The following is a 26729-nucleotide window of genomic DNA, read 5'->3' as shown; positions in this document are numbered from 1 at the left end:
GGAGTTACCAATCTGAAAAAGACTTTTTTCAGTCTGCCAAATGGGCTCACAGCAGAAAAAGACCAAGAACCCCTACTAGGCTTACCTCTGTCTCTGAATTCCTGGTTGAGAAATGAAAGTCATGCAAGTATAATTAGAATTTTCATCATCAAAATATAGATCAAATGACCACTAAAATATTGCTACTTATTGCAATATCCCTCTTTATGGATAATCTCTTCTATGATCTTGAAAACTATGGTTATACACAACTAGTAAGACATTGGTTATCTTTTACCTCAACTTACCTCTTTCATAGTGTAAGTGTCTTTTTGTGCACCAACAGACTTTAACAACTTCAGAAGCAAGGGCTTTGGTCTAACCTATAAATAAAAAAAAAGCTGCTATTGTATTTGTGAAATTATTCTAAAACTGTAAGGCCTGCAACAAATACATGGAAAAAGAAGTTCAATAACAAACACTGTTTAGCAATTTCACCAAGTTAGACTTCTAAAAGTTATCGGGTTTTACTAAAAGGAACAGAGTATGGAAACTGAATGAAATAGATATCCCAGGGTATGGGAAAATATGCTGGAGAAGATCTATTATATATATTATCAAGCAGCATTACCTGTGACCAAAAACAGTATCTATCAATCCAAGACAGTGAATATTATTTTTCCTCTAGCTATTTCTATCATTTGCCTATTGCCTTACAATCATAAATGGCTGAGATCCAAGCAGCTTACCCAACTGTACAGAACCAATATGCCTGTTGTAAGTGAAATTACAGAAACCAAAGAAAAAAGAATAAGGTAAGTCCTGTTACTAATCTTCTAGAAAATAGGTTCCTGGCTACTAGAAAACTTAAATAACTCAAAGATGATATGGATAATTAAGAGCAGATTTGACACTACAACTCATGTTCCTCGACTACAATTCAACATTCTCTTGCTATTTGGTCTACATTTCAAATAGCTACTTGACAAACATTTATTGTCTATTATGCACCACTGCTAAGCATTGAAAAAGAAAAAATGACATATGACTTGTATTAAAGAAGCCTGTCAACCATATCAGAGGTCTTTGGGGGGGGGGTACCGGGGTTCGAACTCAGGACCTTGAGCTTGCGAGGCAGGCAGTCGAACCACTGAGCTATATCCCCAGCCCCAGAGGTCATTTTTTTCCTAGAAAGAGCTAGAAAGTATTTTAAGCCTTTCATGTCAGATGGTCTGTCCAACTAAAAAACAGAGGCTATATAACCAATGGTAATGGCTACATTCCAATAAAATTTTACTTTCAAAAACAGGCAACAAGCCAAATTTGGTCCAAAGGCTATTAGTGTGCCTGATGCTGGTCTAGAGGTTTTGCCAAGTGGTATTAAGAAACTGACTAGCGCACCAGGGATTTTAACTCAATGGCACCTTGCATGCCTCGCAAGTGCAAGATCCTGAGTTCAAGCCCCAGTACTGGAAAAAAAAAAAAAAAAGAAACTGACTAGCAACATAAAGGATGTAATGTGCTTACGCTCTTTCTCCCTCCCTGTTGCTGTTACCAAAATCTGCAAAACTCATTCTTAGGTTTGCCACCAACACACAAATTGGTGTCTCTGTAACTCTTTGAATCTGACAGCATCCCCATTTGGGATCTAATGTTCAAAACCAGATTTTAAAATACTATTTCCAGCTAATCAACAGATGACTTAACTGAAAAAACTTAAAATCCACACCATAAACATGGGACATTGTTACTGAACTATAATTATGAAACATTATTTGTTCTGAAATACTTTTTAAAACATGCTTACATATGAAATTTACTTTCAGATTAAAGAATGAACTGTCTCAAAAAAGATTTTTAAATTATTTTCTCAATATTTTTCTCCATCAATTTGCATATCACTTATATAGGGGCCATGTTAATCTATGTATCATTTTAATTTTAGTATATTGCACAAGCGCCCCCTCAATTTTTATATATGCTACATAAAATTACATAAATTTGATTTGCAACAGAAACTCAGTTTTATGTTAAGCCTTACAAAAACATAAATAAGAGAACTACTATAAAATATTCTTCTTTCCAGTACCAGAGAACAAACCCAGGGTCTTGTGCATGCTAGGCAAGCACTCTACCACTGAGCTACACACCTCCAGCCCCATCTCTGCAGTTCAGAAGAAAAAAATAAATTCCAGGTGAAGATTTAGATCCAAAAGTGTAAAATACTAGAAAAATACAAGCTATACCTGCATAATCTTGGGATGTGAAAGTTAAAAGAATATGAAAATTCAAAAGTCAACAAATCTGCCTTCATAAAAATGTTCACAATGGAGAAAACAATTTTTTTCTCTTTTTTCTTTTTTTCTGGAGAAAACAATTTAAATGCAGTATTTGTAAACAATGGAAGTTCAATACACTTGAAATACAGAGAACTAAAGTTACAAAGAAAAATACAAAGAATGGACAGACAAGACCGGGCAAATCCCAGAATAAACATGTGATTTCAAAAATGAAAAGATGCCCAGCCTCACCAGAGGCTAGGACTTTCAAATTTAAACAACAGCATAGAACCTGTACCCCAAAAAGGCGATAGTAATAATTAAGACTGGTTCACATCAATTTATTACATATTTTATACAGAACTAGAAGACAGGAGTTCAAAGGTTCCCAACAAAGGAATTTTAAGTATTTAAGGACATAGAAATGATAATTACCTTGATTTTTCTCATTACATGTATACATGTCAAATTACGACACCGCACCCCATAAATATATACAACTATATGTCAATTTTTAAAAGACTGATACTGTTCAGTGTTGGCAGAAGAGAACACCATCACAACTCCTTTTTTTTGAGACAAGGGTCTCATTTGGTAATCCAAGCTGGCCTCAAACTCGCAGCGATCTCCTGCCTCAGACTCCTGCTGGGATTACACGTATGTGCCATCACGCCCAGCCTGTCACAACCTTTGAGGGGCAATTTGCCAGGTGGCAATCAAACGTGTAATTCAACAAAAGCATTCTACATTTTTACAGAAATAATGAATCAACATCATGTTAGGATTCATGCACAAAGTAGTACTGTTTTAACACTCAAAAACTGGAGGCAAGCTGGGTGTAAGTGGGCAAGTCTCCAGTCCTTACTATTAGGACACTGAGGCAGGAGGATTACAAACCCAAGACTAGCCTTGCAATTTAGCAAAAACCCTGCTTCAAAATTTTTTTTTAAAAGGCTGAGAGCCAGGTGCAGTGATCCACATCTATAACCCCAGTTCTGAGGGAGGTTGAGGCAGGAGGCCCACAAGTTCAAGTCACTCCTGGACAATTTAGGTAGACCCTGTCTCAAAATTTTAAAAAGGACTGGGGATGTAGTTCAGTGGTAGGGCACCCCTGAGTTCAATTCCCAGTACCACAAAAAATTTTAAAAGAAGGGCTGTAGATGTAGCTCAGTGCAAGGCCTGGGTTCAACCACTAATTATCGTTTTAAAGCAGGAAAAAAAGGCAATTTTAAAAGCCTATCAGGAAGGGTAAAGGGGTAGCTCAGTGGTTAGGCATCTGCTAGCATGGGGCTGGATCCCCAACACCATAAATAAGTATCAGTGAAAGTATCAAAAAATAAAAATGGCATACTTGTGCTATGAAACACTATGGAGTCATTAAGAAGAATTCTGTAGATTTTACTTATTGGCAAGTTGTAGAACACCTCCAGTTTAATCTTGTGGTAAAACAACAGATTTAAATTCACGTGTTAATATACTATATATGTAGGTATATAAACACCCCCCCCCAAAAAAAAACCTTAAAAAGAGACATGAAGGAGAAGACTGGAATTTCCAGGTTTTACTTTGTGTATTTCTTTCTGTAAGGCCCAAAATCTTTACAACCAACATGAACTATTTTTCATGACTTTTAGAAACCATTTAAAAGGTTAAAGACTGAAAGATCAAACTAGAAAAATTAGGTCACGATAAACATAACCTCAGCATAACATCATCATGCTTAACAATGTAATGGAATACTTAAAGTGCACGGGGTGAAGGGCTACAAAAATACTAATTTTTAACAGTTCACTTTTACTCCATGCAATTAAACCTGAGAAAGTAGAATTTAAGTTAAACACATACACTTTCATTTTAAAGCCTTGCTATAATCGGGGTTTATGGAATGACCGCCTCATAAAATATATTATTTTTAGAAGTTATACTTGAGACAAAAATACCAACCAGGGTCTCTTGTTCCGAAGCGGGAATCTGTGAGGTGCTTACAGCACCATCAGTAGACACAGACATGTTGGTATTGCACATTGGCCTACAAGTAGGAAGAAAACACACACACGATAAAAACTTGAAATAAAACATTTGTAGAAAAAATAAAATTACACATAACGATAGGTCATAGATTTAAACGATATCTTTATAAAGTAAAATTATTACCAAATCAGTCCTTACCTGGATCAATACAGAAAACTTGCTGTACGCCGGTGATCACAGGAGTTTATCTCCAATTGCCAGTGAACACAGCTGGGAAAAGACAAGGTTTAAATAGCCTCAGCTGGAGACAAGTCAGGACTTAGCTCCTCCGACTGCAGATTTGGAACGTGTCTGAACTTGACCAGCCCAAGAGGAAAAGCTGAGTCAACCGGTAACAGAACCAGCCCAGTCTAGCCCAGCTCGGCGCCGCATTCTGACACGCAGCACCTGTCACCACCCGGATCCCTGCGGGGCGCAGCCAGCAGCCCCCAAGCAGCCCGTACCCCGGACTCCCGGGGAGACCCCGTGCCCACGCCCATCCCCGCCCCCACCGCAGGAAAGCGCGGGCCTAGGCCCCGCCTCCCTCCTGGGCGGCGACCTCAGCGCCTCCTTCCCACAAAACCTTCACAAAGCGACGCGCCCCTAACCACAAACAGCACAAAGGCTGGGTTCGGGAAGAGGATGGACACGAGAGCAAGCCAGGGGGGCCCCATTCTCACCTCAGACGCAGAACTGACCCTCGCTTCCGAGCCATACCTGCTCCTCACCGCGCGGCATTTTTGGCGCCCGGAGTGGGGTCAGGGGTCCCCCAGGACACCCCAGTGCCCCTCACCCAGCACGCGGAAGCCCGACGACCTGGGCCTCGGCGACTATTCTCGGGGGCCCAGGCCACTGGGGCGCTCAGACGCACTCAGGGCGGCGAGGAAGGAGGTTCCTGGGGGCGGGAACGGCCAGACCTCAGCCAGGGAGGGGGTGGGGGTAGAGGCTACCCGCACATTAGGCTTCTCGCTCTAATCTTCCAGTCACAGAGCCACAAAGGCCCGTAAGCAACAGAGACCCTCGATGCGCGCCCCCTATCGCTCGCGGGCAGCGCGCCGGAAGCGGCGGCACATCCGGGCGTTTGCGCGGTCGCGCGCCCGACCCTGAGCCTCGGCCAATCGGCCCCGACTCTGCGGAGGGTTTGACGGGACTGGCCCTGAGCTGCGGGTAGGCGGGGCTTTGGCCGCCGCACCGCCCTTCCTCGGTGGCGAGACTCTTGGAGGACTCCTACAACTGTGAGGCTATTTTTGTGTTTCTTGTGTTTACGCCTCCCGACCGCGGTAGAAACTGTAGGCAAATACGTATCCAAGAAACCGAGATTGACAGCTGTATGATATTTTAAGCCCACACTGGAGTTGCACACAAATGAGATATGTCAAGACTTTAAAAAAACAGATTAAAAATAGCGTATTCCGTAGGTTTATATGCCGATGTTTACAACTTGTGGTTCGGGGAGAGGGCGGTAAGCTACTACAGCATCCCGAGCTACAGAGAGGAACGGAGGCTTCTCCGATGGTGGTGACCCAAGTTGGGGGAGAATGAGAAAAGAAAACTCATGGTGGAAAAATTCTTATGCAGGTAACTTCTCAAGAAGTAAACGTTATCTCGGATCAGCCCTCTAGTTGGTAACAGAGACTTTGCTCACGTAATATATGGATTTATTTTATAGAAGTGAATTTCTTTTGCAAAAAGACATTGCAGAGCTACGCTTGTGTCTGCAGTTGTCGATATAGTCATCTCAAAATATGCAGGAGCCATGCGTGGTGGTCCAAGCCTGAAATCCCAGCACTGTGGGAGGCTCACAAAACAAGCACAGCCTGGACAATTTGGGAACTTAACCGTGTCTCAATAAAGGCGAGGGGTAACTCAATTTGAAGGCTGTGAGTTCTATCCTCGGTACCACACATGCAAACAGAAGTATATTGTTCATGCAATTCTGATTCATCTGCTTGCCCATGTAGGTGTGGCAAGTGTTACTGTTACAGTCTAAGAAATGAAGGAGGACAAGAATAACTGACCTGGCTCAAGCCAAAAGCAGTCTTTACAAAGACCAGCTTCTTTTCTGCCAAGTTGTAATCAGTCTTTAACAAAGACCTTTTTTCATAACATATCCTTTTCTTCTTCCACTCCCCAACCTACAAAAAAGAAATCCTCCTAAACATTGTTCGACCTAAATTCTGGAAGAGATCTCTAAAATTAAAGGGTTTTACTGAGCCATCATAGATGCTAAACCAGAAAGAAAGGACAAGCCCTGGACCAAGTTTCCTCAGCCTCCAACAGCTAGGCTAGGTAGCAGCTGGAAAAATGTCAGCCAGATCCAAAAACAGCACGTTATAATGACCATCTCAGGAAAGCAGGCATAAATTATTTATATTGAACCTACATTGGCTATGGATAAAAGGGGTGGGATTACATAAAAAGTACAGGAAGGCTTTAGGATAGGAGGTCAGTCTGTTAGGAGAAGCAACCTTGCCTCGATTGGTTGGGGTGTGCAAAGGTTGCAATAGAATGGGGGAGGAGTGCTTGATGGGGGGAATACCAGACAGGGTCTCTCTATGCTGCTCAGGCTGATCTCAAACTCCTAAGCTCTAGCTGTCTGTCCTGCCTCAGTATCCTGAGTAGCGGGGACTGCAGCCTGGCTGAGTCAAAATTTTAACAGTTTAAAGACTATAGGGCTGAGGGTGAAACTCAATGCCAGAGCACATGCCTAGCATCTAGGAGATCCTGGGTTCAATCCACAGGATTAAAAAAAAATTACCTGGGTATAGTGATGGATACCTATAACCGAGGCTGAGGATTCCAAGTTCCAGCCCAGTCTGGACACTTAGTGACTGTCTCAAAAAGTAAAAAAGGGTTAGGGATGTATTACAGTGTGAAGGGGTTGGGTTCAATGCCCAGTACCAAAAACCTCAAACTAGGTACAATGGCATGTGCCTAGAGTCAACAGGAAGATCACTTGAGCCCTGGAGTTCAAGGTAAGTCTGGGCAACATAGCGATACCTGGTCTCAAAAAAAGAGTGAAACAGTCTTTTGTTCTTTGGGTCCTGTAGCTGGTTACTGATTATTCTCCTCCCCATCTCTTCCTTCTGCATCCCAATGTCTAGTTTTTAAATATGAGACATTTCAGAATTTTTTTTATCAACCAGGTAGATACTTGATAATTTTAATTGCCAACATTATTAGTTTCAGGGATTTAATGTAGCTTTTTAAATATACCATCTTTATCAGAGTAAATATGGTGAGATTTCCATTTCTGAGACCCCATGCTTGACACTGGATGAAAGAAAACCTCCAGCAGTGGAGGAAAATTTAAGCAGAAAAAGATATATGGCTCAGTGGTAAAGAGCTTGCCGAGTGCTGCAAAAAAATAAATTTTTAAAAGATAAGTGATAGTGTTAAATGGATGAACCAATATGAAGGGCCATATAAGTTCAAAGAATTATTCAGTGACTGCAGGGCCAGTTCACAAAGGCCTCAGAAGATCTACACATATTTAAGTCCTGGAGGATGATAACTATTAAAAAGCAGAGAATAATATTCCAAGCCACAAAAAAAAGTCAGAAGTGAAAATATAAAAATACTGTTTAAGAAACAATAAACAGATCAGTTTTGACTTACATGAAAGTCAAGAAAAATCTTAAGAATGTTGAATCTAGTCTGGGCAATATAGTGAGACCTCACCTCAAAACGACAAACAAAAATAATCGCAAAAACAAAAAACCTAGGCGAAATAGTATATACCTGTAGGTCCAGCACTTGGGAAACTGAGATTGGAGGATCTTGAGTTAAAGCCCTGCTTGAGCTATGCAGTGAGACCTTTTTTCAAAGAACACTGAGGGCCGGGGATTTAGCTCAGTGGTGCTGCTACCTGCCTCGAAAGTGCAAGGTCCCAAGTTTGATCCCCAGTACCAAAAAAAACCAAACAAAAAACAATGAGTCTCCATAAATGGCAGGTGAGAGAATGCAGTTTTGCTTCAGATTGTCTCAACACAGCCACTAAGAGCACATTTAAACTCAGAAGGCCCAGGCCAGCCCCCTAAGGATGACTTTCCTCCTTCTCATTGGCCTTGTGTTCAAAAATGTCTTTTGGCAGATTTACTAGATCAGAACACATAGAATCTGTTATTTTCTAATAGAACCATTAAGAAGAGGCAGAAATGAAGGAAGAAGTGATTGGATTTAAGGTGTTAAAAGGATGAAGCAAAAATTCAGTCTTAATGTGTTTTTTTTTAATGGAGTACTACTCAGCCATAAAGAATGAGAAACTAGAGACATTTATAGCTAAATGGATGCACATTGAGGCCATACTCTTAAGTGAAATAAATAGGACACACGTGTGTAAATACCAAATAGTTTCTCTGTTGTGAGAAACAAAGTGTAAATAAGAATTAAAATGAATAATTGATAATGTGAAATAGGAAAATAAAGGTCCAAAGGGGTAGGGGAAGTGGCAGGGGTAGGGGAAAGGAAAGAAGGGAAAGGAAAAATTATGAGAAAAGGAAAAAATGGAAACAAAGTCTTTGTAAATAGGGAAGGGTGGTGCTGGGGATTTAGCTCAGTGGTTTCGCTGCCTGCTGCGCAAGTGCAAGCGCAAGGACTCAAGTTTGATCCCCGGTACCAAAAAAAAAAAAAAAAAATTGGGAAGGGTGGAGGAGGTGAAGGGAGGGCAAGGAATGAATGGGGAAAAAATAAGAACCAAGATGCATTATGTAAAGGTACAAGTTCCCAATGATAAATGTAAAAGTATACTGAAAATGTACCAATAAAAGAATTTAGGGAAAGAAAAAAAAACAAATTCAGTCTTCAAGGACTCAGTACTCAAAATTTACTGTGTCCTGTGGGAGACTAAAATATGCTACCCCAAAACACACATCAATGGCATATTTTGAGATGATTATTTGCAGAAAGGGCAGACAAGAATAGTTTTGCAAAGTTGTGCCTTTATAAAAATATCTATCTACACGAGTAAAGTACACAGCAGACACAAGCGTTGGCATTCTCCTTTTCTTATCTGCCTATGATGATCTAGAAAAGATCCAGGAGAGACTGGAGCTTCAACATCCTGCCCAGACTGAGATGGCCACAGGCTGCTACTTACTCTTCCAAGGGCAGCCTGTGAGATCCCCGGAGTCCTTATCTGCATAATAAGGCGATCTTTTATTCTGCATGTATTTTTTTCCCTCACCCTCCCATAATCTGTTGCCCCCTGCTCACAGAAACTCAAGCTTCTATTCCTTTCTGTAGCTCAGGATATTACAAAACCTTCAGTCCCTTGGTCCTTCTTTGAGTTATACATTGTGTGAGGCTCTTGTGCCTGTACATATAATAAATGTGTATGCTTTTTTTCTGGTAATCTGCCTACTGTTGATTTCAGAGACTGAAATTATTGAACGTTCAGAGAAAAGAGGGAAACTTTTTTTTTCCTCTTTTGTAAAACATTTATTGGTACATTTTAGATAGACATAATAACATTCACCATAGGGAATTTGTACCTGTACATGATATATCTTTTTAAATTTTTTTCCAGTACCAGGAATCAAACTCAGGATCTTGTGCTTGCCAGGCAGGCACAGCACCACTGAGCTACATCCCTGGCCCTGTACATGGTATATCTTGCTTCTTTTTTTTCCCCATTCTCCTCCCTCTCTTCAACTCCTCTCTCCTTTCTTACTTACAAAAGCTTTGTTTCCATTTTTTCCCTTCTGTTCTTTTTTTCTTGTCCCTCCTTCCTTCCTTGGTCCCCTTCTCATTTTTTTTTTTGATCCCATGGTTTTTTGTGTTTTTTTTAATTTATTGGTACATTTTAGGTACACAGTACATTTACATTTATCATTGGGTGCTTGTACCTGAACATGATGTATCTTAGTTCTTATTTTTCCCCCATTACCTATGGGCCCTTCACCCCCACCACCATTCCCTATTTACATAGACTTTGTTTCCATTTTTCTTTCCTTTCCCTTCTTCCCTTTCCCCTCCCCCTCCCGCAACCCCTCCACCTTTGGACCTTTTCCTGTTTCAAATTATCAATTGTTTGTTTTAATCATTTTCATCCTTATTTACACTTTCAGTTTCTCACACTAGAGAGACTATTCGGTATTTACACATGTGTGTCCTATTTATTTCACTTAAGAGGATAGCCTCAATATGCATTCATTTAGCTATAAAAGTCTCTAGTTTCTCATTCTTTATGGCTGAGTAGTACTCCATTTTATAAAAAAAGCACATCTTCTTCATCCAGTTTCCAGTTGATGGGCACTTGGGGTGTTTCCAAACCTTAGCTATTACAAACTGTGCCGCTATAAACTTAGGTGCACATATATCGCTGTGGCATGATTCTTTTATTCTTTGGGGAAGATACCCAGTAGGGGAATAGCTGGGTTAAATGGGACCTTTTAACACCTCTGCAGTACGAAGTATTACCACAAGCTCAGTGTGAACAAGATGGTTAGATTGCTTGCTGTCATGGAACACAGCACAATTCCTCAGTTTCCAAGCAAAGAGAATGCTGATACTATAGACAAAAATAAGCCTAGTGGGAGGAAAATGTCAGACTGTTACTGAGCTTTAGGTTATGCACCAAGGAATGTAGAGTTCAGGGATAGGAAATGTGGAATTGAAGCTCAGTCTGGAGGCAGAGCTTAAAACAGCAAAGAGGGCTGGGGATTTAGCTCAGTGGTTCCAGCGCCTGCCTTGAAAGCACAAGGTCCTGAGTTTGATCCCCGGTACTGAAAAAAAAAAAAAAAAAAAAGCAAAGAAATAAGGGGGAAAACCAGAAAGCCAAGAAGCCAGGTCATAAAAAAAACAGAATGAAGTTTGGTTGGTACCTCAAAAAACAGAATGAAGTATTGATATTGACCATTACAGAAGTTAAAGAAAATGAGGAAGAAAGCAAACTGGACTACTATCTCTGAAAGCAGTTTCTATTGTTTGCAACTTTACTATTAAGAAAAAAACCCCTGCAAGCCGGACATGGTGGTGCATACCTGCAATCCTAGCACACGGGGAGGCTGCCAGAAGCTCAACCTAGGAAATGTAGTGGTTTAGAAAGACTATCTCAAAATAAAAAACAAATAGTCCGCAAATGTAGTTTAGTGGAAAGTCCAAGGGCTGGTGGTGCTAGGTTCAGTCTCCAGTACAGCCACCATCAAAGAAGATGAACAAGAGGAGAAAGATGAGGAAGAAGCAGAAGAGGGAAAAAGACCATATGCTGCTGTTTGTCTACATTTCATGGTTCTCTTTTGTCACATTCCCCTTTGTTGTGCTTACCTGAGGTTTTCTATCTGAGAAACAGCTGGCCATTTTTTTTTCTCACACTGTGGGTTACCTCTTCACTCTGTTGGTGGTTTCTTTTGCTGTTCAAAAGCTTTTTAATAAGATAAGATCTCAGTTTTTGATTCTTTTGTGATATTTCCTGTGTGCTCAGGTTTTACCTACATCTATGTCTACAAGAGTCCTACCTATTCTATCTTCTAGTAGATTTAATGTTTCTGTTTTAATATTTAGATCTTTGATCCATTTCTATTTTAGTTTAGTCCATGGTGAAAGATATGGGTCTAGTTTTAATCTTTGGCTTATAGAAAGCCAGTTTTTTCCAGCACCATTTATTAAAGAGGCCACCTTGCCTCGAGTGACAGTGTTTGGCTCCTTTGTCAAAGATAAGGTGGATGAGTGTGTTTGGAGTTGTTCCTGCATCTTCTAATCTGCTCCATTGATCCTTGGGTCTGGTTTTGGTTTTGTTGATGTTGTTCTTGTTTTGTTTTGTTTTGTTTTGTTTGTCAAAACCATGCTATGAGGGTGAGCTGGTCCCAGCACCCGGAAGGAAGCTCCCTGCCTCCATCCCAGGCTCCTAGGGCAGAGAAGCTCAGCTGGTCCCAGCACCCAGAAGGAAGCTCCCCCACCACCACCCCAAGCTCCTAGGGCAGAGAAGGTGAGCCTCGTGGGATCCAGAAGCACACACCCCCCACCCCCGTGGAAATGAGAAGACACATAAACAAGCCTCAGAAACAGACTTCCAGATCACCTACAGCAACCCCAAAGGGAAACGAGATGGAACACTCTGATACTCAACCACCTGGACTCTCTGAACTGGCAACAAAAGAGGATCTGGGAAAAATGAAATCAGAAATAATTACTCAGGTAACAGCAAAGATTTTGCTCATAATGCAAGACATGATTAATAAATCTAGAGAGGACACAGATAAAAAAGTAGAGGATCTGAGGAACATGATGGAATCCCAACATAGGAAACAAATGGAATCCATAAAACAGATACAAACAGATTTCCAAGAGATTAAAAACTCCATCGAAAGTCTGCACAGCAGAATGAACCAATGTGAGGATAGAATTTCACATATAGAAGATAAGATTGCAATTAGTGACCAGGAAAAGAAAAATTGCTTTAAAATTGTAAGGGAACACGAGAAATCAATCCAGCAGCTGCTAGACAGTGCAAAGAAGAATAACATAAGACTTACTGGAGTCAGTGAAGAAACAGGATAGAGTACAGATGACATGAAAAAACTGTTCATAGAGGTGATGGCAGAAAACTTCCCAAGGAGGGGAAAAGAACTTGACATACAGATAAGTGAGGCATATAGGACTCCAGCCAGGCTTAATCAAAAAAAAATCTACACATAGGCATATAATAGTTAGGATTCCAGAAATCCAATAGAAGAACAAAATTCTACAAGCAGTGAGAGAAAAGGAACAAATCACGTACAAAGGAAAGCCCATCAGAATCACAGCAGACTTCTCAATGCAAACCCAAGAAGAGCTTGGAGTGATGTATTTCAAGCCCTAAAGGAAGACAGCCTCCAACCCAGATTGATGTACCCTGCAAAACTATCTTTCAAAATTGATGGAGAAATAAGATTCTTTGATGATAAAGAGCACCTCAGGAACTTCATGAATACCAAACCAGCACTCCAAAAACTTTTTGACCGTACCCTAGGAAAAGACAATGAGGATCACAACCCCAGGAAACCCAGCAGAATGAATCCATTGGGCGTGACAAATTAAACACAAAGGGGGAGAATCCAACAAAAAGAAAAAGTCATGACAAGGCTTTTAAAACTTTTGACTTCATCTCCCTAATGAGTGTATAATTCAATCTTATTATTGTACTGATTAGTATTTTTCTGATTCTAGAGTTGCACACCATTCCTTGTGCTATACTGGCTATTTATCATCTTCTTATGTCTACATTTTAATTGGGTTGTCTATTAATGAGCTCTAAGAATTCTTTATATATTCTGCTCATAGGTTATATGCATTGTAAATATGGTCTGTTTAAGGACTACTTTTCATTTTAATGATGTCATTTAAAGTTCTAAATATTGATGGAATCTCATTTGTCACTTTTTTTCTTTTATACATCATGTTTTTTGTATCCTAGGTAGTTCTTGCCTACCCTGAATTCATAAATATTTTCCCTTATAATTTCTTCTTAAAGTTTTATACTTTTAGGCTTTCTTATTTAGGTTCATAGATCCCTTCAAGTTATTTTCATGTATGGAAAAAAAGGGTTGAGGTTAATTTTTTATATACAGATACCAAGTGTTCTAGTGCCATTTGCTGAAGACACTATCTCTTCCTTGGCTCTTGAATTGAGTTTATATTCTATAAAATGCTAATGTTAAATAATCTTTCAAAACTCAGTGGACCGTATACGTGTGGTTCTATTTCTAGATTCTCTGTTTTATTCCAGTGATCTATATGTCTTTCCTTATACCAACACTGCCTTGATTACTGTAGCTTTAGAAGAAGTCTTAAAATTGAGTGCTAAACGTCTTCCAACATTGTTTTTGTTTTTGTTTTTGGCTTTTCTGGGTCCTTTGTACACCTACATAACTTTTAAATTTCAATATCCAGTTCTTCATTTATAGCAAGTATACACAGACCTGAATTTTTATATATACCTTGTGTTTTCTAATCCTGCTAAATTCAAGTACAAGTTCTAGGGGCTCCTAGAGATTTCTTAGCATTTTCTCTGTAGATGATCATTTCATCTACATATAAAGATTTTGCTTCTGCCGTGCCAATCCTATCCTAGTTGTGTCATTTTATTGCCAGACTATTTTGGTGGGGACTAGGTTTCAAAGTTTAATGGACAGATAAAGAGTAAGCATATCTGCCCTTGTTCCCCACCTTAAGGAGAAAGCATTGTATCTTCTCCATTTATATAAGACATTCTCGCTGGAAGTATGGAGTACATGTCTTTAATCTGTTGAGAAGTTTCTGTTCTACTTCTAGGCTCCTGATAGCTTTTACCATGAACAGCTGTAGAATTTAGTCCAATACTTTTTCTCCAACTAGTGACAGGATCATATGGCTTTTTCCTTTCCTCTGTTTAAATGATTACTTTTGGGAGTGGATCTTCCAGTGCTGAACCAACACTGCCATCCCTATAACAAAACCACTTTCTACATACTGCCAGATCTGACTTCTAATAGTTTGTTTTGTTAAACAAATTTCTATTTATGTTCATACTTTTTTCTTCTATTATCTTTATCCAATTTTAGGATTAGCACAATGTTGAGTTCCTAAAATGAGGGGAGAAGTGTTCCTTCCTTTTTCTGCTTTAATTGTTTGATATAATTTATCAGTTAAAATGTTTATGAGCCTGCTGTTGTCATATAGGTAGGTTTTCAAGCTAGGAATATACTTTCTTTAACAGGTGCTATTCAAATTTTATATTTCCTCCAGAGGTAGTTTCATTAATTTGTCTTCCAAGGTACTTCTTAGAAGTTGTCAAATTTATTTCAAAAAAGATTTTTGTAATATGCTTTCTATATCCTTTTAAATTCTGTAAAATCTGTGGTAATGTCTCCTAGATCTTAATATTGTAATTTTAAAAATGTATAACTGATATTGTGTAACAGGAAGAAAAGGTCTAAAAGACCAGGGGAATTGGGACGGGTAGGGGAAGGGAAAAAAGGGAAAGGAAAAGATATGAGAAGAGGAAAAAAATGGAAACAAGGTCTTTGCAAATAGGGAAGGGTGGAGGGGGTGAAGGGAGGGCAAGGAAAGGGGAAAAAAAATAAGATCCAAGAGACTCATGTAATGATACAAGATCCCAATGATGAATGTAACTGTATTGTATTACCTAAAATGTACCAATAAAGTTAATGGGGAAAAAAAATTTTTTTAAATTAAAAAAATAAAAAAAATAATAAAAATAATAAAAATAAAAACCATGCTATATTTATAACAGTAACTTTGTAGTATAATTTAAAGTCAGGGATGGTGATGACCCCTGCCATGACTTTGTTACCCAGAATTGCCTTTGCTATTCTAGGACTCTCCTGGTTCCAAATGAATTTTAGAATTGTTTTCTCAGATTCCGTGACATATGCTATTTGATCAGGATGCTATACACCATCTGATCAGGATTGCATTAAATCTGTATAACAAATTAGGAAGTATGGCCATTTGCACTATATTGGTTCTTCCTTTCCAAGAACAAGGAATATCTTTCCATTTTCTGATATTCCCTTTGATCTCCTTTTTTAGAGCACTGTAGTTTTCAGTGTAAAAATCTTCTACTTTCTTCATTAGATAGATCCCTACGTATTTTTTTTTTGGATGCTATTGTTTAAGTGTTTCCCTAATTTCTCTCTCAGTGAGTTTGTTATTTGAGTACAGGAATGCTATTGATTTTTGAGTGTTGACTTTGTATCCCGGTACACTACTGAATTTACAAGATTTTATTAAATCTAGAGGTCTTGTGGTAGTTTTTTGGGGTCTTCTATGTAGAGTATCATGTCATCCACAAATAATAATTTAACTTCTTCCTTTCCTATCCTTATTCCTTTTATTTCTTTCTCTTGTCTAATTGTTCTGGCTCATATTTCCAGAACCATATTGAACAAGAGTGGTGATGGTGGACATCCTTGTCTCAGTCTTGATTTTTGAGTGAAAGTTTCAGTTTTTGTCCATTTACTGTGATGTTGTCTGTTGGTTTGTCATAGATGGCTTTTATCAGATTGAGATAAAGACCATATATTCCAATTTGCTGTAGGGTTTTTCATATGAATGGGTGTTGGAATTTGTCAGACTCTTTTTCTTCATCTATTAAGATAATCATATATCGGCCCAGGATTTAGCTCAGTGGTTCCAGCACCTGCCTCAAAAGTGCAAGGTGTCAAGTTCAATCCCCGGTACCGAAAAAAAAAAGATAATCATATAGTTTTTGTCCCTGGCTCTGTTAATATGGTGTATTATATTTGTTTTTTTGTTTTGTTTTTTTGGTACCAGGGATCGAACTCGGGTCCTTGCGCTTGCGAAGCAGGCAGCGAAACCACTGAGCTAAATCCCTGCCCTACATTTGTTGATTTGTATATGTTGAACCATCCCTACATCCCTAGGATGAATCCTACTGGGTCATGGTGTATAATTTCTTGATGATTTGCAGCGTTCTGTTTGCCAGTATCTTATTGAGGATTTTTGCATCTATGTTCATTAGGGAGATTGGGCTATAGTTCTCTTTTCTTGTTGGATCCTTCTCTAGTTTTAATATCAGGGTAATGCTTGTTTCCAGGAATGAATTTGGAAGTATTGTTTCCCTTTTAATTTCATTAAAGAGTTTAGAAGTAGCAACATTATATCTTCTCTAAATTTCTTGTAGAATTCAGCAGTGAATCTGCCAGGGCCTGGGCTTTTCTTTGTTGGTAGGTTTTTGGGGGGTTTTTTTGTACTGGGGATCAAACTAAGGACCTTGTGCTTATGAGGCAGGCAGCGGCACCACTGAGCTAAATCCCCGGCCCTGTTGGTAGGTTTTTAATTGCATCTTCCATTTCATTTACGGATAGTGGTTTAGTTAGAATTTTTGTATCTTCTTGATTCAGCTGGGAATCTGTCCATTTTGTCTGTGTTTTCCATCTTATTAGAATACAGGTTTTTGAAGTAGGTATTCATGATTTTCTGAGTTTCTGCAAGATCTGTTCCATTTTCACCCTTTTCATTGCTAATTGCATGGCTTTGAGTCTTTCCTTTTTTTTATAAGGTTGACTAAGGGTTGTCAATTTTATTTAATCGTTCAAAGAATCAGCTCTTCATTGATTCTTTATATTTTTTTAGTCTCAATTGCATTAATTTTGGCTGTGATCTTTGTAATTTCCTCCCTCCTATAAGCTTTGGGCTTGACTTGCTCTTCTTTTTCTAGACGCTTGAGGTTCAATGTTAGGTTGTTTATTTGAACTCACTCTATTTTTCTGATATAGAAATCCACCACTAAATATTCCCCTCATAGGACTGCTTTCATTGCATCCAAAAATTCCAATATTTTGTATTGCCAATATCATTTAATTGTAGAATCTGTCAAATTTCTTCTTTAATTTCATTGTTACTCATTGGTTGTTGTTTAATTTCCATGTATTTATGAAGTTTTTCTGGCTTCCTTTGTCATTGATTTCCAATTTCATTGCACTATGGTCTGATAATGTTCAACAGGATAATTTCAGTTCCTTTACATTCACTTAAGCATGTTCTATGAGCTAGTATGTGGTCTATTTTAGAGAATTTCTCATGTGCAGCTGAGAAGAATGTGTATTCTGCTGTGGAGTAGAACACTCTATAGACATCTACTAAGTCCATTTGTTCAAAAGTTTGTTTCAGTTCTGATGTTTTTTTGTTGTTTTTTTGTCTAATTGATCTATTTGTGATAGTGGAGTATTGAGGTTCCCCCATTACAAGTGTATTAATGCTTATTTCATTTTTCATGTCCATTAATATTTCTTTTATATAATTGAGTGAACTGGTATTCGGTACATATATATTTATGATTGTTATCTTTTCCTCTTGCATTGTTCTCTTTGCAAGACTATAATGACCTTCTTTGTCTCTCTTAATCAGTCTTGGTTTGAAATCCACTTTGCCAATAGAATAGCTACCCATGCTTTTTTCCAGGTTCCTGACACATGGAGTATTGTTTTCCATCCTTTGACTTTCAGTCTATGAATTTGTTTTTGAATTAAATGTGTTTCTTGTATGCAGCATATTGTTGGATTATGCTTCTTGGTCCATTCTGCCTATCTTTCTTTTGATTGGTGAAGTGAGATGGTTATAACTGATATGTATTGACTTATCCTTGTCATATTATTTTCCTGTTGCTGGTTCCTTTGATGGTTATAATTGATATGTATTGACTTATCCTTGTCATATTATTTTCCTGTTGCTGGTTCCCTTTTTTCCCCCCTTTAATTTCTTGCCTTACCTCGTAGATTAATTCTATTGGCGCTCATGGAGTTTTAGTCCTTGTTATCTCTTTCTAGATTGTCCTTCAGAACATTTTGGAGTGCCGGTTTGGTGGTCATGAATTTCTTCAGGTGTTCCTTGTCATGGAAGTATTTATTTCTCTATCAACTTTGAAAGATAGTTTTGTAGGGTACATCCATCTGCATTGGAAGTTGTCTTCTTTTAGGGCTTGAAATACTTCACTCCAGGCTCTCCTTGATTTGAGGGTTTGTGTGGGGAGGCGTCATTCTGATGGACTTGTTTTTATAGGAGATTTGTTTCTTTTCTCTATCAGCTTTTAATATTCTATTCTTGTATTAAATTTCTGGAATCTTGACTATTATAGACCTTGATGGAGATTTTTTTGATCATGGATAATTGGATTTCTATATGCCTCACTTATCTGTAAGTAAAATTCTTTTTCCCTGCTTGAGAAGTTTTCTGCCATTACTTCTGTGAATATGTTTTTTATGTCATTTGTACTATCTCCTGCTTTTTCATTGACTCAAATCAATCTTATGTTATTGTTCTTTACATCATAGCAGCCATTGGATTGATTTTTCATGGTCCCTTGCTATTTTGAAGAATCTTTCTTTTCATGATCACTAACTGCAATCTTATTATCTTCTACATCTGGAATTCTCTCCTCACATTGGCTCATTCTGCTGTGTACATTTTCAGTGGAATTTTTAATCTTCTGGATATCTGTTTGAATCTGTTTCATGGATTCTTTCTTGTGTTGAGCATTCGTGGTTTCCATCATTTTCCTAAGTTCTTTTATTTTTTTTATCTGTATCTGCTTTAGAAGTCACTAACCATGTCTTTAATTATGGTCACCATCTCTGTAGTTGTCTGAGAAATGATTTCTGATTTGACTTTTTCTAGAGCCTCATTTATCTGCTTTGTTACTTCCACTGTTACTACTGCAGAGTATCCAAATGGGTAGCTTTCAGATTGTTCTACCTCATTGTCTGCTGGGTTTGCCTTTGGTGAGCTGGAAGTCTAGGGTTGTATCTTGCTTAAGTGTCTTATGTTTCTTTCTTTTAGTTTAATTCCTGAGTTGATACTTATAAATTGTTTATGGTAGGTAGCTTTATTGCTAGTATTGAGAAGCCTTAGGAAATGACTGCTTCTCAGCAATGTCTTCCAGATATTGCTGGCTTTTGGGTTTTAAGTCAGTTGCAAGATCCTACCTCTTGAATTTATTGGGGATGAGAAGTTGCTGCCTATTTGGCCTATCCCCTGGTTCTTTGGCACTGGGATATAGTATTGTTTTTGATCCTTAGGCAGTGTCAGTCTTGGCGTACCAGGAAGAACAGCTGATGAGAACAATTATGTCACCTTGGCTAAAGTAGTACAATCAGCAATAACTGGAAAATGACAAATGGTAGTAACTATTAACTTGCCACCTTTAACTGTATGAACTATATTTGTGATTATATAACAAAATCTAAACAAATCAGAAAATTCTATACATTAAATATACCCTCAATATGGTGATTTTACTCATGAGGGAGAAAATTTATAAGGGTGGGGGGAAAATAGAGAAATAGAAGAAGAAAAAGAGATTAGAAGCAAGGCTGGAGGATAAAGGAACATTATGCAAACTTTGGGAAACTGGTGAAGACAGGAGGGAAAGAGAGAAGAAAAAAAACAAGAACAGAACAACAACAAAAAAACCCCTAAAAACAATGTTCACACTCATATACAAATAACAATCAGAAAAAAGAAAACAAAATTTTTTTAAAAACGGAAAAGAAAAAAAAGCAGAAAAGAAGAAAAACATGGCCACTCTGCTGTCACTGGTAAACAGAGTGGGCAGATAGAGCCCATATCCACATTAATTAATCCAGCCTGCACCTTTAGTTTCACTGAAGTTTAGGCTGGTTTCTGTCTGTGGGGCTGGAACCCAATTTGTTCACCCTGCAATACTCTGTATGCCTCCTGCTGGCTTGAACTGAGCTCCTTGACCTTGTGCCAACTTGAACTCAATTCTTTCTCACCCTGACACTGGTAGCTGCTAGATGGAGCCAGCTCATGGCTACTCTGATTTCCGAGCTCAGTTGGCCCCTCTCCAAGATGGCTACTGGTCAATTGCCCTCTCCTGGGGAATGTCTAAACCCAAATAACTCACCAGCCACTGCAGTCTGCTGCATCCAATGCTGTGTTCCACTGGCATCTTTCTCCATGGAGACCTCTGGGGTCACCAGTAGTCACTGTGCCTCTGCCAGTTAAAGCCACCCCTCCCATACAGTGAGTCAGAGCTCAGGGAGAAAGTGCCACTTGGCACCTCCTACTTCTACATTGAGGTCTCTTCACTCTCCTCATGGGCTTCAGTTCTCACTTCAGATCCTTGCTGGATCCCAGGGACCCATTTCCCTCCTTCTTCTCTTCCTCACATTGGTGTGTTCCAGCATCTGGACTCTAAATCTCAGAAAGGCTGTTTCTTTGCTGTTCACCACTCTGCCATCTTCCCAGAAGTTCTCCTGAGGCTTTTCTGGGGGCAAATCTATGCTTACTTTTAGTAGTATTGTTCTTGATGCCCACCTTCCTGCTAAAAGATGAAGATACCTTGAATGTCTTTATATGCTTTGGGTTATGAACTCTCCAAATAACATATCCGTAATCTACTTATCCTGGATTTTATACTTGTACTTATTAATTATAGCTGACTAATCTTTAAATCATGATGATAAATAAACAAGGTTTATCTTACAATCCTAAGAGTTTCACAATATTTATGAAACTAGTTAAAATTACAGTAGTTCAAACTTCATGTCTTTCCACATCTCAAACTAAACATTGTTAATTAAAAAGCAAAATTCTAGGGCCAGGGGTTTAGCCCTGTGGCACTGCACCTGCTTTACAAGTGCAGGGTCCTGAGTTCAATCCCCTGTAACAAAAAGAAAAAGCAAAATTCTAGCAAATGAGGAATAAAATGATGAATATAAGCACAGATTTTTTTTTCTATTTTGAAAATCAACTAGCTTTTTATGTTGACAAGCTTAAAATGCAATGTAACATTCTAACAAGAAGAATTGCTAGAGAGCAGAGTATTGTGTATTACAGTAAGGTGTAATATATAACAAGGTAACTTCTGTCTTTTTCAATATTGTTTTGTCTCTTGGAGGTTATTTTTATAATTGGTTTGTCTAATTCATAGAAAGAATCTTATCACATTGGACTGACAGATGAGAACATGACATATTACTCCATTTTTTTAGGTCTACCTTAACATCTTTTAATGTTTGTTTGTTTTGTTTTCTGGTGCTGAGGAATGAACTTTGGACCTCATATGTACTAAGCATGTGCTGTACCACTGAGCTATGCTCCCAGGCCCATTTAATAATATTTTATCATTTTCTCCTTAAAGCTCTTACATCATTGGCTATTTTTCCCATGGTGCTTTATTTACTTTTAATGACATTTTAAATTATAACTTTTTTCTATATTATTTTTTATTTGGTTTTTGCTGACATATAGGCAATTATTTACTTCTGTTATTTTGAGTACCACACCCAGTGATACTGCTGAATGTTGCCCTTTTTTTTTTTCTTTCCTAGTACTGAGAATTGAACCCAAGGCCTGTGCACTGAGCTACTTCCCCAACCTTTTGTTTATTTTTAAATTTTGAGACAGAGTCTCACTAAGTTGCTAACCCTGGTCTGGGCTTGAATTGATATGTCCCTCTTAGAAAATAACAAATATTTGGACCGGGGTTTTGGCTCAGTGGTTCCACTGCCTGCCTTGCAGGCACAGGGTCCTGAGTTCGATCCCCAGTACCAAAAAAAAGAAAATACCAAATATTTCAGATATTTCAGTGAGCATATTTGTCTTGTTTAGAGTAGTTGCTAAGTTATCTAAGACTAAGTTCAAAGAAAACCTGCTTCTTTTTGTGTTGAAGATCTAACTCGGGGCCCTACACCTGCTAAGCATGTGCTCTGCTACTGAGCTACACCCCCAGCCCCAAGGCCCAATTCTTGTCCTGAGATTATGGTTCTCAGTGGGGCAATACAGACTAAACTCTTTTGATAACTTTCACCATAGAGAGTTTTAAGGGAATACCAGGGACAACAAAAGTCACCCTTTAGAAGAATTGAATTAAAAATCTCCCATATGCCTCATAAATCTGAGATTTGGGGCCATATCTTATCTGAAAGTTGCTGAGCCACTCAACTGGCAGAAAAGAGGTAGTGAGGGTAAGCAGCATCCTCACCCTTTGGTGTGGAAAAGTTGCTGGGGTTTCCCCAAAGTTGAGTGGTCCCTAGAGAGGATGGCAGGATTGTACAGTAAAAAATGTAATTTTCCACCATTGTGGTGCTGTGTGCCTATAGTTCCAGGTATTTGGGATGCTGAGCCAGGAGGATTGTTTCATCATGGGAGTTTAGAGCCACCCTGGGCAACATGGCCCAAATATTAGGATTCTAGTGGCAACCTGAACAATATTAGATGTAATAAACATACTTTAGAGTGAAATTCCCTTTGATTGCTAAGACTCCAAACTTTCCTTACATTTGAAGAATTCTCTCCCTGCATGTTGGTGGGAAGCAGCCCCCTCCTACTGCTACTACTAAAGCAAAACCCCAGATACTTGCTTTCCCAGCCTCAAGTGCAGCTAAAACATGATCTTATTACCTAGACTTAAAGTTGGGAGCTAGCAATTTAATGGCCAACATCTTGGAAGAGCCATTCTTGGATTGGGTGGCTGATGATAGTTAAGGTTTGTACCACTGTAACTCTGAGACTGGGGCAATGCAGTGCCCAGGGTCCTGCAGAGGTCAAGATGTCCTCGCTGGACTGGCATATGGAGGAGGTCTTTGTCATTCCACCTTTGTCCAGCCTCCCATGTATGTGCCTGCTTCCCAAGATGGTTCCTTGGCTTTTAAGCCAATATCCATTTAAGAGATTTTTCCATTTAAGAGATTTTTCTTTTTAAATGACATAGGTTGGTAGTATGGGTTAATTGTGCCCTCCAAAATCTTATTCCCAGCATTGCAGAATATGACCTTATTTGAGTATTTGCTATTATATTTCTTAAGTTAAAATGAAGTCATATTGGAGGAGAGTGCATCTCTAATCCATTATAACTGTCTTTCTAACTAGTGTCCAAAACTTCGGACACAGAGACACACATGGAGAGAACAGCATGTGGGGACTAGAGTTATGTTCCATAAACCAAAGAACTACCAGCAGCTTGCAGAATGAGCTACAACACCCATCTCTAGTATCTTCAGAGGGACCATGGCTCTGCTAACCCTTCAATTTTTGACCTGGCTCACAGAACTATGAGACAGTGAGTTGCTGTTCTGAGACCCCAGTTGGATGTTCTTTGTTACAGCAGCCCCAGAAAACTAAGACAGTTTGTTTCTGCCACTTACCACTGAGGATCATAACTGATGTAATTTTATTTAGGTAAATAGATTTGGAATAATGACATCTGGCAAATCTGACAGCTTAGGCAGAGATAGGAGTCTCCATGACAGGTTGGCACAGGCTTCAAAGTAAAATGCCACAAAAGTAGTACTGACTGCAGGGCTGTACAGCAGTCTTTGGCAGCATTAAAATCTTCCTCCAAGGCAAGCTGGAGTGGTTGTTTTCATAGTCAGTGAGCGCCTTGAGGGGGTCAAAGAATCCCTACCCTAGAGGTCAGCCATCTCTGCACCCCTCGTACACTTTTGCTGTGAGTTGCTGAGGGGATTCTAACTCTCTAACCACATCTGGCTGCAAGTGTCTCCACTGCTGATCTTCAGAGTGATTAAAACAACTGTGGCTTCTCCATGTTGGGGAGCTGTCTTGTAGGTATATGGGAACTTGAATTTTTTCCACTCCTAGCTAAATCTAAGTGACAGCCAACTAACATCTGGCAGTCCTCCAATTCAGGACACTATAATGTTTCATTTCTTCAAAAACCCCATGATACTCTTTTTTTCTTTTGTGTGAGCCAACAATCACTTACATAAAGTATGTCAATCATTTGAAGTCACACCATACCTAGAACCCAAACAAATAGCAGAAAGTCAGGCCAAGAAATACAGATAGACCTGGTAATATATCACGCCAAGGGCAGGAGAGCACTGATTGGCTCAGAGTCTTAACAGCATAGTACATACACTTAACTCTCATTGGTTGAAGCAAACAGTACAGCCTCTTTAACAGTTGTAATTGGTTGTGACCACAGATGACACTATAAACATATTGTAACAGACTGTTATATGAGTACAATACTTAGTGGGACTGCACACATAACTTGCTCAACTCAGAAGCAGATAGAAAAACAGCACTTTTGTTTTGCCTACAAGTATTCCTGAGGCTGTGGCTGCATTTTAATAGGAAAACTAATTAAATGACCAATAATATATAAATTTGGTTGGATCTGATAATTTAGTAAGTCAATATGGGCAGTGTTCAGTCTCTTGAAATAGAAATGTTCAGTGATTCTTGGATCTCCCTCACTTCTCTCTTTTCTAAATCTGTTTCCTAGTATTTAAGGCCAGGAGAGGCCACATCCTTATTCTCTATCATTGCGCTCCTCACAGGCACAGCTTTCCAGTCTGATGTTCCCAGTCCACCTACTTTACTCCTGGTAGCCTTTGATGCTGCAACCTGAAAGTTAAAGCCCAGTCCCCAGGAATAAAGTCTGATCCCATTTTTTTTTTTTTTTTTTGGTACCAAGGATCGAACTCGGGTCCTTGCACTTGTGCAGCAGGCAGCGAAACCACTGAGCTAAATCCCCGGCTGATCCCATTTTCTTACTCTATAGGCTCTTGGCCTTAGCATCTACTCTCCAGTTAGATTTTGGAACCCTCTTTTCATTTCTGACACACAAAAAATACCCTTTTTGGTTTTAAATTATGTTCTATCTCTCACCCACTCTGTGTGTGTAATTTTTATTTTGATATTTAATGCACCATTTCTGTTTGTTTAAAAGGAATATCATATTTCATGTATGTATCAGTTATTGACCAGGAAAAAATGACTTAATAGATAAAACTTAAACAAGTAATACATAAATTCTCACTTGTTAAAAAATGGAAACAAAACTTTTGTAAATGAGAAGAGGGGTTGACAGCAGGGGAGGGGAATGGGGGAAAAAAAAGCATCAAGATATATCATGTACAGGTACAAATTCCCTATGATGAATGTGATCATTATGTATATCTAAAATGTACCAATAAAAAGGGGGAGACATAAGGATAAACACTCCTTCTAACCCTACCCAAATCCCTGCTCCTCATCATACCAGAGGCAGAGTTGATACCTGAGTTATCAACTAAGCTTACTCCCTGTCAGTTATTTCTTACATTTACACATTTACATATGTTCCTTAGAAAATATGTATAAGGGGAAAAAAAAAGAAACCCACACACAGAACTGTGACCAGATGTGTGGAGTTTTTCTCCCCCACAGGAAGCAGTTCTCCAACAGACACAACTAGGTTTCCTCTGATCTGGTTCAATTCTGACACTGGCTGCCTAGAGTCAGTGTAAGACCCCACATGTTAAGGGCTGTCCCGGAGGACTTCAGAGGTCAGTCACAAGTCTCAGGTTGTGACCTGTGCTTCTGACTGACTAGCTATAAACTGGATTTCCCACAATCCTCCACACGGAGTTTGATAGTTTGCTAGGATAGTCCATAGAACTCAGGGAACCACTTAGGTTTACAGTTTCCTTGTACCGGATAATAATAAAGGATACAGGTGAATAGCCAGACAAAGAGGGCAGGACACAGGAAGAAGTCTCCACACCCTCTCTGGGTGTACCACCCTCCCAGGGAGAAGCTCATAGAATCTCACCATTCAGGATCATAGAGTTTATTCTCCAGACCCTTCCCCTTTCCCAGTGGGAGCTGGTGGGCCTGACAGATCCAAACTTCTAATTGTCTAATTACTTTATCTTACTGGTGAGAGGCACTGTCCTGAGCTCTCTGTGTGTCTGTGTTGCAGGCAGGGATATACAGCCAACATCACATCCACTAACATAAACTCAAGTGTGACCAAAAGGAGCTCACTATGAATAGTAAAAGACACTCCCATTATGCAGGGATTCCTAAGGGTTTTAGGAGCTCAGTGACAGGAATAAGGGACCAAGACCAAGTATATTTCATATTATGTATATCATAACCTACAAATATGCCATTTCATTCTGTCCTGGTCATTTATTTTCTTTTCACATAAAAAGGTATCAATGATACATTTGTAACTTGGTTTTTTTACACAATGGGATGTCATAG

The 26729-nt window shown here is 39.0% G+C and overlaps 1 protein-coding gene and 1 long non-coding RNA gene across 8 annotated transcripts in view; one reads left to right on the top strand and one right to left on the bottom strand.

The window, feature by feature from the left end:
- Mdm2 (MDM2 proto-oncogene) overlaps nucleotides 1–5326 on the bottom strand; it is a 28744-nt gene extending 23418 nt beyond the window's left edge. The window contains exons 1-4 of one of the 6 annotated variants that reach the window (XM_004875038.4): nucleotides 4949–5326; nucleotides 4428–4499; nucleotides 4203–4287; nucleotides 288–362 (exon numbers count right to left, since the gene is read on the bottom strand). In XM_004875038.4, coding sequence (XP_004875095.2) covers nucleotides 288–362; nucleotides 4203–4283 — 156 coding nt within the window. In that variant the 5' untranslated portion in view covers nucleotides 4284–4287; nucleotides 4428–4499; nucleotides 4949–5326. 6 annotated transcript variants of the gene reach the window in all.
- Nucleotides 5327–5391: 65 nt separating this feature from the next.
- LOC147823640 (uncharacterized) overlaps nucleotides 5392–26729 on the top strand; it is a 53570-nt gene continuing 32232 nt past the window's right edge. For both annotated transcript variants that reach the window (XR_015443454.1, XR_015443453.1), the window contains exon 1: nucleotides 5392–5503. This is a non-coding gene — a long non-coding RNA (uncharacterized LOC147823640). The remainder of the gene's footprint in view (nucleotides 5504–26729) is intronic.

Source organism: Heterocephalus glaber, unplaced genomic scaffold (assembly GCF_053883595.1).
Source record: "Heterocephalus glaber isolate CG9 unplaced genomic scaffold, H.glaber_assembly_v1.0 deba00001571, whole genome shotgun sequence".
Taxonomy (NCBI): Eukaryota; Metazoa; Chordata; class Mammalia; order Rodentia; family Bathyergidae; genus Heterocephalus; species Heterocephalus glaber.
Note: the sequence above shows the minus strand (reverse complement) of the source record. Positions and strands in the feature narration are given on the sequence as shown.